Source organism: Frankliniella occidentalis, unplaced genomic scaffold (genome assembly GCF_000697945.3).
Source record: "Frankliniella occidentalis isolate FOCC.00 unplaced genomic scaffold, Focc_3.1 Scaffold168, whole genome shotgun sequence".
Classification (NCBI taxonomy): domain Eukaryota; kingdom Metazoa; phylum Arthropoda; class Insecta; order Thysanoptera; family Thripidae; genus Frankliniella; species Frankliniella occidentalis.
The window spans coordinates 604,346-618,295 of NW_026267294.1; the positions used below are offsets into that span (position 1 = coordinate 604,346).

The 13,950-nt window shown below is 52.6% G+C and overlaps 3 protein-coding genes across 4 annotated transcripts in view; 2 read left to right on the forward strand and 1 right to left on the reverse strand.

The window, feature by feature from the left end:
- The window catches only part of LOC127748717 (uncharacterized), a 6,322-nt gene extending 4,678 nt beyond the window's left edge, over window positions 1–1,644 (forward strand). The window contains exons 2-3 of the mRNA XM_052271631.1: window positions 240–480; window positions 1,210–1,644. Of these exons, the coding sequence (XP_052127591.1) occupies window positions 240–480; window positions 1,210–1,376 (408 nt within the window). The 3' untranslated portion in view covers window positions 1,377–1,644. The remainder of the gene's footprint in view (window positions 1–239; window positions 481–1,209) is intronic.
- On the reverse strand, window positions 1,587–7,508 carry LOC113208884 (aromatic-L-amino-acid decarboxylase-like). The gene is made up of 8 exons (XM_026426125.2): window positions 7,333–7,508; window positions 5,306–5,530; window positions 5,095–5,208; window positions 4,919–4,970; window positions 3,749–4,671; window positions 3,310–3,475; window positions 2,909–3,098; window positions 1,587–2,402 (listed from the first exon to the last, which is right to left on the reverse strand). Exons 2-8 carry the CDS (start codon window positions 5,504–5,506, stop codon window positions 2,021–2,023), a joined length of 2,028 nt encoding a protein of 675 aa, XP_026281910.1. The 5' UTR covers window positions 5,507–5,530; window positions 7,333–7,508; the 3' UTR covers window positions 1,587–2,020.
- A 2,129-nt stretch (window positions 7,509–9,637) lies between these two features.
- Window positions 9,638–11,082, forward strand: LOC113208919 (uncharacterized). 2 transcript variants are annotated; one of them, XM_052271651.1, is made up of 4 exons: window positions 9,638–9,872; window positions 9,964–10,134; window positions 10,328–10,501; window positions 10,881–11,082. In XM_052271651.1, the coding sequence occupies exons 1-4, from the start codon at window positions 9,699–9,701 to the stop codon at window positions 11,064–11,066; spliced, it is 705 nt and encodes a 234-aa protein (XP_052127611.1). In that variant the 5' UTR covers window positions 9,638–9,698; the 3' UTR covers window positions 11,067–11,082. The 2 variants fall into 2 exon arrangements, with proteins under 2 accessions (XP_052127611.1, XP_026281958.1); XM_026426173.2 differs by having other exon boundaries at window positions 9,638–9,864.
- Window positions 11,083–13,950: the final 2,868 nt, after the last annotated feature.

The window sequence follows — 13,950 nt, forward strand, 5'->3', positions numbered from 1 at the left end:
GGGGGGGAGACACGACGAGCGATGGGGGTGGATGCCGCTGTGCACTAGACGAAGGTAAAAGTGGTGGTGGGGTGGCAGAGATCGAAGAATCGGGCTACTTTCGTTGTTTGCGCAGTAATTCTGATTGGTTAGGCGACTGGGAAAAAAGACACAGGCCAGCGTGGGTTTTACGGGATTTTCCTACACATCTGTCTCTACTTCTGAGAAGTATAACTGTCAATTTTCCGGACCCCAACTAGCAACATGAGATTGCATTATTTATCACCTGCTACGGTTTGCGACGCTCGAGTCCTGTACAGTGCCGTTTTTGGCTCGGCGTGCAGGCGTTCGAGGCGCTCGTCCGGGACTTCGAGAAGCGCGGCCAACAGCTGCTGTTCCTTGACGTGGACCCCGAGGTGCGCGACCTGCTCCACCGGGCGGGCCTCTACAACTCCATCAGCTTCTGCGAGGAAGAGGACGACCTCCCCGCCATGCTCTTCGGTGAGTGTGCCACACGAATCAATGTCAGGAAAGGCGGGGTTCGGCGAGAGAAAGAACCGATATTTGTTTCGCCTGTCACGTGACGCCGCCGCTGGGCGGGCTGCTAAACGCCCCTCGCGCACGTGCGGCACGTGCATCTCTCTCCTGGCTGTCGATGCCGGCTGCCGGGAGGGTCGCTGGCGGCCCCGAGCGCCCGCCCCAGCTGGCTGCAATTACTGAAGGGAAACGCATGATATAAGACTTGTAATTGCAGCCGGGCAGGCCAGGCACGTAGCATTGGCGGCGCGTGGCGGCGCGTGGCGGCGCGGCGGGGTAGGGGTGCGGCCCGACCTTGCAGCCCGGGGCCCCCTGCGGTCCAGCCCAGCATCCCAAAACGTTTCCAAAGGGGGCGGGTTTGTGGGTCTGCGTTCTGATCTGCCCGGGCCGGCCGGCTGCTGCTGCGGTCCAGGCGAGCGCGCGGTGGTTTGGCCCGTGGCGCCATCTGTGGAGCCGCGGCGCTGGCGCCCCACCGGCCGGGAGTAGCGTCAGGAGAAGCGGGGAGTATCGCGGCGGCTGAGTGAGAGATCGACGGGCGTCAAGCAATGAAGGTTCTCACGCCATTCACGTCGTGACGATTGAGTCGTTGCCTTGCGATATGCGACTACCGGTGGTGGTACAAAATGTAAAACACACACACATATAGCCACTTGAATCACCAGCGGGTGCGTCTCGTGTGTCGTCGTGTTGCAGGAGAGTCGCTGCTGCGCTCCGGCCAGGACGGCGACGACGACGAGCAGAGCGAGGAGCGCACCGAGCCCGCCGCCTCGGCGCTCATCCCGCTCAACGTTTGGGAGGAGGCGCCCACTGGCGGAGACCGGCCGCAGCTCACCCAGCGCGCGGCTAGCGTGCCCAGCTGAGGACGGGCGCGTCTGAATCTCACTGCCGTGGTCATGTGTGTGTGTGTGTGTGTGTGTGTTTGTTTGTGTTTGTGTGTGTGAGAGAGAGGTAGACAGGCAGACAGGTAGCTGACAGATAGACAGACAGACAGACAGACGGACAGACAGAGGACCAGAGAGAGATAGGTACTGCCATCAAAAGTATGGCGGGTTGGTTAATGAAACCGAGGGTGAAAGGATGAAAAGCTAATTTAATACATATCAATAAAATAAATACATCGACTTCTTTGTTTTGTACTTGCTATTATTAAACCCGTGCTGGAGTGCACGTTGTTTCTTGAGAGAGGAAGAGATACTAGTTTTTTGACGCGATCAACGCAAACAAGCAAAACATCCTAAGGTCCTATCTATCATCGACAATAAAACACAAAGCGCAGCTCTGCGTCGTTCATATCACAAATATGTATATCGCATGGAACACGTGTAGAAAAATAAATAATGGAACTTAACTCTATCACCCGTGAAACGGTCGTTGGTTCCGGTGTTCGGGAAGCCCGCTGTCACCGGATGACGCCACTGGTTTACACTGGGCTCCAGGTGGGTTTGTCCGCCGGGCGGCGTGGTCCCCCCACGTATGGCCACATTGTGGCCCGGCAGGCGACACGCTACGCGTTCTTCACGGCGGTCCTCCCGCCCAGCAGCCCCGTGCTGAAGGCCTTCTTGGCCTTGACCACGGCCGGCATCGCCTCCTGCTCCCCCTGCTCGGCGCCGTCCTGCTGCTGCCGCTGCTGCTCCAGGGCCAGCCTGAAGGGGTCCTCGTCGCTCTCGGTGATGGTCGGGGTGCCGCACTGGAAGGAGGCGCCCAGGCCGCTGAGCGCGCCCAGCCCGTGGCTCAGCCCGCTCAGCGTCAGCGGGCTCCGGGGGCTGCCGACCGCCGGCGCGCCGCCGCCCAGCCCGCTGCCGGGGCTGGAGCCGAACTCGTCCAGGTCGTCGTGGAGGTCGTCCTCCGGGACGGTGATGGGGGTGGCGCCGTCGTACAGGGAGGTCCTGCGGACACGTGGCAATGAGCACACACGGCACAATCCTTTGCTGACGCTACCGTTAACGCTCGGGTGCCCAGCCGTTCCAGGGCGGGACTGGAAACCCCATCCTTCCATTGTGACTTAGGCGAGTGAAATAATTCGGCCGTGCTCCTTCCTATCAAGGATATTCCTTCGATAATAATTAGTTTGAAAGAAAGCTACGAATCCTCCTTAAGTTGTCGCCATGAATACGCACGCATTCCAAAATCTTAATCGTGGGTGAAATGATTCACAGAAGTTTAAAAATCCTCACGAGTTTCTCGGGTAGATATTTCACAGTCTTTTTTCCAATCGAGTATTTCGGTTATGATCCATTGCGCTCCTCATATTCCAGTCCAGAGCGCCATGGCGGCACCCAAAAGAATTTACTCCGTAAAGTTATTCCAGGGAGTTCCGGGGTGGCGCCGCCCACATTTGTCCCGAGATATTCCAAGGATTCCAAGGTTACGGGTCCAGGGCGTGGCGACCTACCGGGAGAGCGAGCGCTGGTACTGCACGCGCGACACGGAGCGCACGAAGGAGAGCCGGCGCGAAAGCGTGCGCTTGAGGGAGAGCTTCTCCTTGAGCTCGGTGGGCGTGACGGGCTTGCGGATGACCGGCGAGAGCGGCACCTCGTCCAGCAGGTCCGTGGCGTGCTCCGAAATGACCTCCCAGGCGTGCTCTGGAAAGAGATAGAGTATGAAACATGGTCTACCTCGAGGGGTCCTTCGCCATTAAAAGATAGATAGAATATATCATCTATGTATGAAACCATTTTTTTCTGGTTTTTTTTGGGGGGGGGGGGGGGTGATAGATTTTTTTCGTTAAGGACCTCCTAATGTACGTCGGTAAGACACGAATCATTGCCGGTGGGCAGCGTGCGAGTGGCTTACCTATGTCGGCGTCGCATGCGCTCTCCGCCACGACACAGAAGCGGAGCACGTACTTGCCCCGCACCATGGACGGGATCATGTGCAGCTTGCCCGAGGCGTTGATGGTGGCCAGCAGCTGCTGGTTGAGGCGGTCCGTGCCGCGAAGCCGGAAGCACACCAGGCCCAGCTGCAAGAGTGAGCGGCCGAGTTAAAGGGCTGTCCGAAACAAGGTGGAGTAACGGAGCTGCATGGCGCGGGTCTACCGGAGCGCCTGGTGGGTAGGCAACCGCGAAACACTGCTGTGCGACGGGTCTGCCTACACTCACAGGGGATCTCCCTCTCCTGGGTAACTGGCAGTAGGTGAGAGAGAGAGAGAGAGAGAGAGAGAGAGAGAGAGAGAGAGAGAGAGAGAACTAGCCACTGTACGGAATCACCCTGCAGTCTGCCGGGTGCTCCTCACCTTGACGTCATTGCAGACCTCGAAGCGATGGTCGTCGCGGACCAGCGCCTCAAAGCTCTTGGCCAGCCTGATGTGGTTGCGCACGTACTTCTGCAGGCCCTGGATGCCGTAGCGCCGCAGCACGAACCACAGCTTGAGCGCGCGAAAGCGCCGGCTCAGCGGGATGCCCCAGTGTCGGTAGTCGATGGTCTCGTCCATGTTGGAGTGCTGCAGGTAGAGCGGGTCGACGATGAGGCCGGCCGTGAGGCGGCGCCGGTCGCGCACCCACAGGCACGAGCAGTCGAAGGAGGTGAGCAGCCACTTGTTGGGGTTGGTGTTGAAGGAGTCGGCGTACTGGATGCCCTTCATGTGCTCGCGCAGCTCGGGGCAGATGAAGCCGTTGCCGGCGTACGCGCCGTCCACGTGCAGCCAGACGTCCTGGTGGCGCCGCACCACGGGGCCGATCTCGACGAGGTTGTCGAACGAGCAGCACGACGTGGTGCCGAGCGTGGTGGACACGAAGAAGGGCACGAGGCCGCGGCGGATGTCGTCGTCCATGGCCTTGGCCAGCGTGGCGCCGCGCAGCGAGCTGTGCTCGTCGGGCTCCAGGATGCGCAGCCTCACCAGGGCGATCCGGGCCGCCTTCTCGACGCACGAGTGCGACTCCTTGGAGCAGTAGGCGACCAGCCGCGGCAGGTAGGTGCTGTCGGTGGCCGTCTCCTCGCCCACCTGCTCGTCGTCGAGCAGGCCGTCGCCCTCGTCCAGCAAGGCCTCGATGGTGGTCGTCGGCGACCCCGGCGGCCGCTCGGCCCGCCGCAGCCTGCGGATGGTGTGAGCCCTGGCCGCCAGCATGGACACCAGGATGCACTCGCTGGCCGAGCCCTGGATGACGCCGCCGCCGGAACCGCTGCTCAGGAAGTCGTCCGGGAGCCCCAACGACTTGCCTGCCGAGTAAAGTTGCGTCAGATCAAATTGTTCCGTGTTCTCACAGTGAGAAAAGCTTGTAACGGTTAGGGAGAAATTTTCAACATTTTTTGTTGTAAAATTACTAGTCGAAAACCGACCTTCTATTCATTCGCGAGGACAACAAATTTTATAAATCGAAAACACAAAATGTGTTTTCAATTGACGAGGATATTTTTCGCAGTGTTCTCAAGCTAGAATCTGTCTCAAATCTCGCGGTATGCTTACCCAACCAGTCAGTGACGATCGTCTCGAGCTCCGTGCAGGCGGGGCTGGCGGCCTGTAAGCAGAACGGCACGTGAGCGACAGAGCAAGCGCACGCACGCACGCCACGGGTCGCGGGTCCAGGGACCGAGGGACCGCGGTCATGGCCACGCGACAAGCGGGACGGGGGGCCGTCTTACCCAGGAGAAGCCGATGCAGCCGATGGCGTCTGAGAGCATGTCGCCGAGAATCGAGGGGTACGAGTTTCCCGACGGAAAGTAGGCGTGGAATTGGGGGTGCTGCCAGTGGGTGATCTGCAACAAGCGAGCCGCCATGGTGATTATTATTTGTTTATGTTAATTTACCTATTGTTTTTTTTTTTGTTTTTTTTTTTCATTTCCAAGTACTTACGCCGGGCATGATTTTCGACTCGACGTCGGCGAAGATCTGGTCCCAGGAGTCGGGCTGCTGCGGCGCCTCGGCGGGCAGCAGCGGCCGCAGGTAGCCGGGCTCCACGTCGGACGTGACGCGGCGCTTGCCGACGCCCTCCATGTAGCTGCAGATGTACTCCACCATCTCCTGGCCGCGCACTCGGAACTCGGCGGCGTCCATCGTGCGTATGTATGTGTTGTTAACCTGTCGTGATGAGAGAGTGTCTGTAAGCTGGCAGTAATTACACGGCAGCGAGTACAGTCCAAAACGTTCCACTGTGAAAAAAAAGTAGGTATGTTTACAGAAAAATTTTCCTTGACGCAAATTGTAAAATTAAAATTTGTAATCGTAAAAATACATGCAGTATGTATAGACTACAAATCCATTGGCTAGTAAAAATGTGCTCTCGTAAATTTACAACTTAAATTATAATTCGAGTTTAAAAATTTTTTGTAAATTAACGACAGCATTTTTCAGTGTCGCGCCGCGCAGAGCACCGGGGGGGGAGGGGGGGGGGAGGAATGGGACAACTATTTCTGTTTTGGGATCGGCCCCCCAATCAACGTTTGTGGAATTACTGTTGGTACGTAGTGGATGAGTAGGGCCTCGAGTAAAGGGAAGTGCGTGGTTGCGGCGTCCGAAGAGGGGAGGGAGAGCGAAGAGAATAATCATTTCCATCCAGAGTTAAACCGGCGCGAAAAATTGAGAAGTCTGGCGCGCGGGGGAAAGGAGAGAAGGGAGGGGAGCGGGCTTGGTGGCGGGGAACTTGGAGTGTTAATTAAATGATCTAACACAATAGGCATGATTTGCCCCCTCCCCCGCTCCTCACCCATCCTCCTTTTCCCAATCTACCTCTTCTCCCCGTCCATCTCTTGGTGCCCGGCTGCTGCGATGCCGTGACTCCTGCTGCTTGCGCCGCGTTTTGGAATATCGCTCCTGTACTTAGAAACGAAAGTACCCGCAAGAGTGTGACTTGCTGTTGACTCGCTGCGGTCCATAGGTCGTTGGCGTCGGAAGAAAGTCGATGACAATGCCGAGGTGGGCGGTGGCGGAGCTTGGCGCCTGTAGAAAGGGGGTGGGGGAAAGCCGTGTAGAACGCGCTTCTTCTATTTCGATCGCCAATGACTGTTTCCGTACTCGTCTCGTATATGTACGCAAGCACCTTCACCTTCCATTTTAGCTTTGCGCCGGGGCAAAATGCAGACAGGACTGGGATTCCCATCGAGATTACATGGTCCAGGTGGGCACTCTCAGCCGGACGATGTGCTTGACTGGAGACACGGCACGGGCGAACCGTAGAGGACACGGGCATAGATTTTCTCATTTTCGATTTCTCTTTTTCCTTTTTTATGGGCACAACGTTTCATTTTTTAGAAAAACGTATAGAAGATCGTGGTGATGTCCAAATGACCGCAAACGACATCACCGCTTTGTTGACCATAAGGTTTTCTGCAACGTTTTCACGCCATTTCCATGACAACCCGTAAGGGCTTATATGACATCACTCCACGCTTTGTTGTGCCACGGGGCACGAGCCGTGCCCGTGACCCTGGCATTCGCGGAGGGGCAAATATTGGCTCTGGTTTACTCACTCACTCGGCAGTGTCGACCGCGAGAAAACGTTCTGCCGACTGCAATATATTTTCTTCTCGGTTTTACTTGCACAACTTGTGCATGCATGTGTACGTCAGATGCTTTTTACTTTTCCAGCAACTGACGTGCCTTTGGAAAGCAGCAAAAGTTGCACACTGGAAACGCAAGTGTGTGAATGTCACACACTTGTAGGTGTGGTAATGCCCATTCACTTACTTAAGGTGTTTTCCTTTGAAAATTACACGCTTGTTTCTCCATGTGTACGAATGTCCTTCCACACACCTACAAGTATGCGACATTCACACACTTGTGATGCACTGTGATTGCAGATTGCTAGATAGTCCCTTCGCTCGATCGTCGCACTTATTTTCACACTTCTCTGTGCACAACTTGATGCACTGCGCTGCACTTACCTTCCCTACGTCCACAATAAGGTATCGCGGTCCTCGTCCCTCTCCCTTCTGATTGCCCCGACACACACACACACACACGCGCACGCACGCGCACACTGGCCCGGCTCGAATCGTTCTCCGCTGGGCGCGACTCGACTCGACTCCTGAGCTCCCTCTCTCTCACCGCGCGTCTGTAGACTGACGCCGCGCACCTCGCCGGCTTGCTTATATCACATGCGGCGTTGGGTTGGCCGGCCTGGCCGGCCCGGGCCGTGTAGGGGGCGTGAGGGGGTACAAATATCACGGCCCCCTAAGAGGGTTCTAGACCATCACATGCCGTTATTGGCTCGTTATGTTGCACCCCGGGGTATATAAATATCGTGGGGTCGCCATAAGATCATATGCAATTTGTGGTGGCCACCGGTGGGAACAGATATTGCTCCTTCATAAGGTCATCTACCACCATTTCTGACAAATTTGTACGCAAAAGTGCATGATTTCGGACAAATTAAATGATTGCTAACAAATGTTCAAATCAACGAAGAAATGTGTGCTAAAAATTTGATTGCTAAAATTTGTTTAAATAAGACAACGGGTCTCAATCCTTTGCACTTCTGTAAAGCATTGCTTTGCAGGAATTGAATTTAAAAATGTAGAATAGTAAATATAACACACCACATCACTGAAAACCTCACATATTATCACACATATATGTATGAACTAGTACCCTGGTGGGTTTGTATTTGTAATGTATTATATGACACCAAGAGCGTAGAGAGCGACTCCTCTCTCTAAGTGGACAAATCACGAAGAGTGGTCTGTAATTTTGGGGAAGCATAGACATCCAGTTCCTTAACCCGGCCTCACGTTGACGTTACGCTGTGGTACTGCTTGCATACTACACTGTATAAAATAGGTGTAACTGACAGTTGAGGTTATACAGCCGTTGAGAAACAAGGAAAATTGTTTTTGTGTAAATTAAACAGTGAACCAGTAAAAACTCTTCCTTTTTGTCAAATGTCAAAATTGTCATCTTTTAAAAAAAGACTTGTACGTGTTCTTGAACAAACCGAGAAGGTACCCGACGCAAAAAGATTTGTTTGCTTTTGATATGCTTTCGGTACGCTATCGGTTCGCGGAGCTAATATTAGTACCTATCACAAATCCAGCTAATACCGGGGGTGTCCAGGCTTAGACATGCCAGTAGGTTGGGTTGCCCATGCACTGGCTGCAAGGGTATCAGGCGCGGGACGGGTGGCGCGGAAGTGGCAGCTCCCCCACCACTCCTCCGCCCGCGGCAGTACCTACTGACTGACCAGCCACTTTCGATTTTCTATCGAATTTCAATTCGCGTAAAAAATTGCCACTTAAAGTAAGAAGGTACCTTACTTTTAACAGATTTTTGAGCTATAGTTGTTTGAGATTTTCTGTACATCAGACATGCCGTGCAATCTTACCAACACTGATACCATCATGAATTATGTTCAAATGGGCAATGTGTCAATTTTTTTTCAGCATTTAAATACTGTTAAAAATATATGAGATTGCCACTGTCCCAATGTGCCCCACCTTCCCTGATGTGTTTTGTGTGTGTCTTTTGTTTGTTTTTGGAATTGTTGTACCACAACAAATTGGTGTCGTTTAAACAACAAGAGTGACTGGAAAGCTTAACATGTTAATTTCACAGTTTTTTTTACAGTGTATGTCGTACCCATAGCACCTGTTAAATACAAACAATTTGTACTTTTTTGAAACTGGTGTTCGATCGGTCTTAATGATCGCTGCATATTTATGATCGATATCTCGACATTAAAGATGAACCCACCAATCACGGCTGGAATGTATGACGCGTCAGGCGACGACCTGGCCAGTGCTGTAACAGGTTCGCACGGGAGATCCCCCTTTTTCGAACAACGACAAAAGGCTAAACCAGATGAGCTGCATTTGACGTCACAAAAGAGCAGTTTAGTTGACCAGAATAAACTAGCTGTCTACTGCTCACTGCTCGCGAAGAGGCCGTCAGAATCCCTTAGTAAGTTCAGTTACCACCGCAGGGTCTGGTGGACGAGCCAAGCGCGCATGTAATAAACGGTGGTTTCCGACAGATAGTTCACACAAATTTTTGATATCCACCGTCAGATGTTCGATCCGTGCGGGTTAGAGTGGCCATCGAATTAAGTTTCTCTAACCAAAAGTTTAGTTCCTCCTGTAACTAAAAACATGATGCTTATTACTTACCCGACGGATCGAACATTTTTTAATTGGCTGGGACCAAACATTTCTTACAGCGTTGGCTAGCTGGTTTCATCAGAGGCAGATCAACGCCCCACCACCGCAGACGCACTAATTTGACAGATCGCCTCTCTTCATCTAGTGACACAACATTAATGCGGTCGCTGTTTCAGTTCCATGTCAGTCCAATTCGGACGCCTCCCATTTTAATGACCCGTACGTGTCAGTACCGGCAGTGCGATGGCGACCGCCAGAGCGTTACTGCTGTGCCTACTACTTTCCGACGCTCTTCCACGGCACAGCAACGGGGCACACTTGGCGGTAAGAACGTGCGCATCAGAATGGTGGTCACTAACTGAAAGACGGCGAACCAATAGGACTGAAGACTTGTCGTGAATTGGATTTATTTGTTGTGCCTAGGTCGGACGGCCCTCTGCAATGCTTGATATCCGAGAGATGAGACTGTGTCCAGATCAGAAAGGCGTTGCGATGGTGTATTTGAATGTATCGACTACCTCTCTCGGGAAGTCTCACCAGACTTACTTTAAAGGGATCGCTCTGTTCGACAGACCGGCGGCGTCCTGGACGGAGGTAAGAAACTGCAAGAGCTGCGCTCCGTGCGAACGGTCGACTCCATTCCTCCTCACAGTTAAGACCTCGCAATTGTAAGCCATTTGCTTTGCAACTGCAAAGCATTGCTTCGCAATTGCAAAGGATTTGGCATTTGCTTTGCAAGGTTTAATTGTGCTGCCACCTCTTTCGATAATAACGCTGCTCTTTACAGACTAGCGTCAAGTTCACCAAGTGCCGCGGCGGAGTCTCTCCAAACAATTGCGAGTATTTCGCTAACTGGGAAAAGAAGCAGAGCAACGTTTGTGCAGATTACGCCTCCCCCCTCACGCCGTGGTACACCCTCATCAAGTCCATAACGCCACCGTTTGTGTGCCCCATCAAAGCTGTACGTACATCACTTTATAAACATCCATCTTGCGTTTTTGTTGCATTACCCTTTAACACATTCACTCTAAATCCTAATGCACTTTGTTATACATAAAACTTGTAGAATTTCATAGAACCATAATATTATGCACAATTTTATGCATAACAATGAACAGTGTGTGCATAATTATGCACAATTTGTACACAATTATGCATAAAAATTTGTGCATACTTTTGGCTGAGAAATATTCTGCAAGTTTATGCACAACAAAATGTGTGTTCGGCGTGACCCCAATGTGGTCACCCTGTGCTGGGCTCTCCTTAACCCCGCGATGCACTGCCGCACCATGCGTTTGGGACTACTCTCCGGTAAATGCGTTTCTTTTTGCTGTTTTTAGGGAGTATACAGCTTCAACAACGCCACTCTGGACTCGACGTCGTACGCTACACTAGCAGGATCTTATGTGAACCCAGACATCACGTGGGTGGTTCGCTCGGAAGTGAAGGACCAGGACAGGAAGCTCTACATGTGCATGGAAACGGTGGCGCGTCTGCTGCCGCTGGGCAGAAAGGGTCGCAGATAAAAATTAAACTGCGTTATTGACTGTATTTATTGTGCCGCATCCGAACCCTTTCTTGAACTTGAACAAACGTTACATCTGCAGGTATAAAAGTGGAACAATATGCCAAGCTGCATATCGAGATACTAATTATGTATGTGTTACTATTGGAAATTTTTATAGGAAATACGACAAAAAAGAGAGAGAACATTTACAGTTTGTGTATGAACGTGTTTGCTCCAGAAGATTCACTGCAAGTATTTGAATAGGGAAAAAGACCTTTCGAGGCAGCCCAAACACCATCGCCAAGCCGATCAGTGAGGTTGTCCAGTTTAGTGCGGATCCGGCGCGGATCCGCACGGATTCCGCGGAACTTGCGTCCGCACGGATCCGCATATCGGGAGAGGAGGGGAGGGCTTGAAATAAACGTTTTTCTACTTAGTAACACTACAGAAATAAGTTGGCATACACATATTTTTGATAAGAGGGCAGAAATGATCAATATTCTGTCATTTGTATATGCATGTCGAGCCGGGCGCGCGGCCCATAGCGTCCAGCCCCGGGCCGACATGCGTGTACATATGAGCTTCGTTCTCGAAAACTAGAAGTCGTATCAAAGTGCGGTAAAAAGCAATGTAAAGTTTAAGGTCTGGCGGAAAATCCGCTCGCTTCATGTAGATTGATAACTCGCCTCCTAGCATGAGAAAATAGGCGTTGAAAAAGTTATTGTGATCTCGGAAAACAGCCTATTTTGCGATGGGGCTTTGATCGTGTACAAGGCCTTTAATTTCAAAAAGGATTATACCTTTGTAATCCTTAAACTGTCACCTTCATTTCGATGTAAGGGTCGATGTACTTTGCTGGAGTTAAGTATCCAAGAAACCAATTTTAGTTTAGCACACGCTCCGCCCGGCCGGCGGCGCGCCGAGCGGCCGAAATGGCGGTCGCTAACCTCACCTTCGTATTACTGACGCGATATTTTCACAGCATTTTGATCATTGCTGCCCTCTTATCAAAAATATGTGTATGCCAACCTATTTCTGTAGTGTTACTGAGTAGAAAAACGTTTATTTCAAGCCCTCCCCTCCTCTCCCGCTATGCGGATCCGTGCGGACGCAAGTTCCGCGGAATCCGTGCGGATCCGCACTAAACTGGACAACCTCAGTGTCTCGGGCTAACGGAAGAGAGACAGTTAGTATGTGTGTATGACAAGCTCAAATACCCTGGAAAAACAAAGGTGCTTAGAACTATAAAAAATGCAATGGGTTTAGTGCCTTTTCAACGGCGTTAAAATTGCTAAAGGCTCTAATTTTTAGTACCTCAATAGCTCTTTTGTGCCTTTACAGGGGCATTAAACTTAAAATTTCTTTAGCACCCCTGCAAAGGTGCTTTTCAACACCTTTGATTTTCAGTGAGTTGTGGTTCAGAGGCACGTATCCCCAGTCTGGTCCACAGCGAGCCAACACTAACCGTTGCCATTATTTATTTGTTTATTTACTTTTTTGTCATTTTTTGACCGTATCCGGCCACATTCCAAGAAGAGCATTGTGCTGGAACTGGTGTCTCCTGCCCTCGCCTCGTCCTTCCCTGGGCCGAGTGCGCCGAGTGCGCGCGTACTCAAGGCCGCGCTCTGCGCCGATCTGCGTCGCTCCGCGTCACCCTCTTTGATGGAACTTGTTGAACGCGCGGGCCGAGGTGCCGCCGCCCCGACCTGCCCGGCCCGCCGATACAAGGAGCAGTTTGATTGGCAGGTTATCTGGCACTCTTTGGTTCCTTACGGAGAGAACTCTTCGTATTACGAGGAACTCGCTTCGTATCGTGCAAAGGATCTGGAGCAGCCACGTATTATAGTACTAACAGCTCACTACTTCTTAGTACGAACAATTTATTTTTGTTCTCCGAAAGATCCCAATTCTTTGTACCGTACGTTACACAGCTCTGTTCGCGTGGGTAGTAACTCGTGTGCCTGCTCGTTATCGGCTCGCGGGCACCTCGCGTTGAGGACCCGCAGGACCCCGGGGGAAGTCCCAAGAGGCTGGCTGCAATGATTTGGCGATGTTCTCAAGAGCGCCGCAGAGCCCGGCGGCCGGAGCCCCGGCAGGAGGGAAGCGCTCGCGCTGCCTGGCTCACACCGGCCGGGCCGCGGGCGAGGCGACGACGCGACCATTGGAGTTTGCTTACTCGGGAAATTCGCGACAGAGGCGCGCATGACTAGGCGAGGCGTCGTCCGGCGAACGAGTACACTGCCGCGGTGTGTTTGGGGCTATGGGCCGCATAGCGACCGTCCCCGTGCAAGTTTAGGGAAGGAACCAGCCAAACGCGGGAGAAACTGCGGATGGTTGATCTTTAAGTTGACGCTCGCCGTCGTGAGTACCTCGGCGAGGACGCGGCAAAAGCAAAAAGAATCAAATAACGCGAGGTGGTATTCTAGCTCCCGATCGGGTGTTCGACTGGCACAATCCGCTCCGCACTCTTTTGCCGGGCCGTTGCAGCCCAGCCGCGTGTTGCTGGTTGTTTGTTGCTTTAGGGCCGGATGTTGACTTGGCCCGCTGTGCGCGCTCATCAGGTCGGCGTGATACACATTGACATAAGATCGACTCCTGCCTCGTGCCTTGCTGTTGTGTTTTTCTTTTCTTTCCTGCTTTCCGGGGCGGGGTTACTTTTTCCATATTTTCCTTTTTAGCAGATGATACCTTAAGTATCTTTAGACTAAACATAAAACATAAATATATAAAACTTTAAGGTGTCAGCAGCTTGTACTCTCGAGAAGGGCAGAGAACCAAAGCGCATGACGTCACCCAGATGTATAAGGGGCGCGAGAAGTCGCCGGCCCCGCCCGCCGCCGCCGCCGCCGCCCGTGCCCACCAACAATACCCAACAATACTGAGCCAGGGATGCCGCCCGGCCT

What these genes read in the sequence shown, in the direction of transcription:
- LOC113208884 (XM_026426125.2), bottom strand. Translation starts at nt 5,506, where the DNA reads ATGGACGCCGCCGAGTTCCGAGTGCGCGGCCAGGAGATGGTGGAGTAC. An exon ending in AGTCGAAAATCATGCCCGGC is followed by an intron (nt 5,209 to 5,305) that starts GTAAGTACTTGG and finishes CGCTTGTTGCAG; the next exon opens with ATCACCCACTGGCAGCACCC. An exon ending in GATCGTCACTGACTGGTTGG is followed by an intron (nt 4,672 to 4,918) that starts GTAAGCATACCG and finishes TTTACTCGGCAG; the next exon opens with GCAAGTCGTTGGGGCTCCCG.
- LOC113208919 (XM_052271651.1), top strand. Translation starts at nt 9,699, where the DNA reads ATGCGGTCGCTGTTTCAGTTCCATGTCAGTCCAATTCGGACGCCTCCC. An exon ending in GCACACTTGGCGGTAAGAAC is followed by an intron (nt 9,873 to 9,963) that starts GTGCGCATCAGA and finishes TGTTGTGCCTAG; the next exon opens with GTCGGACGGCCCTCTGCAAT. An exon ending in TTGTGTGCCCCATCAAAGCT is followed by an intron (nt 10,502 to 10,880) that starts GTACGTACATCA and finishes TGCTGTTTTTAG; the next exon opens with GGAGTATACAGCTTCAACAA.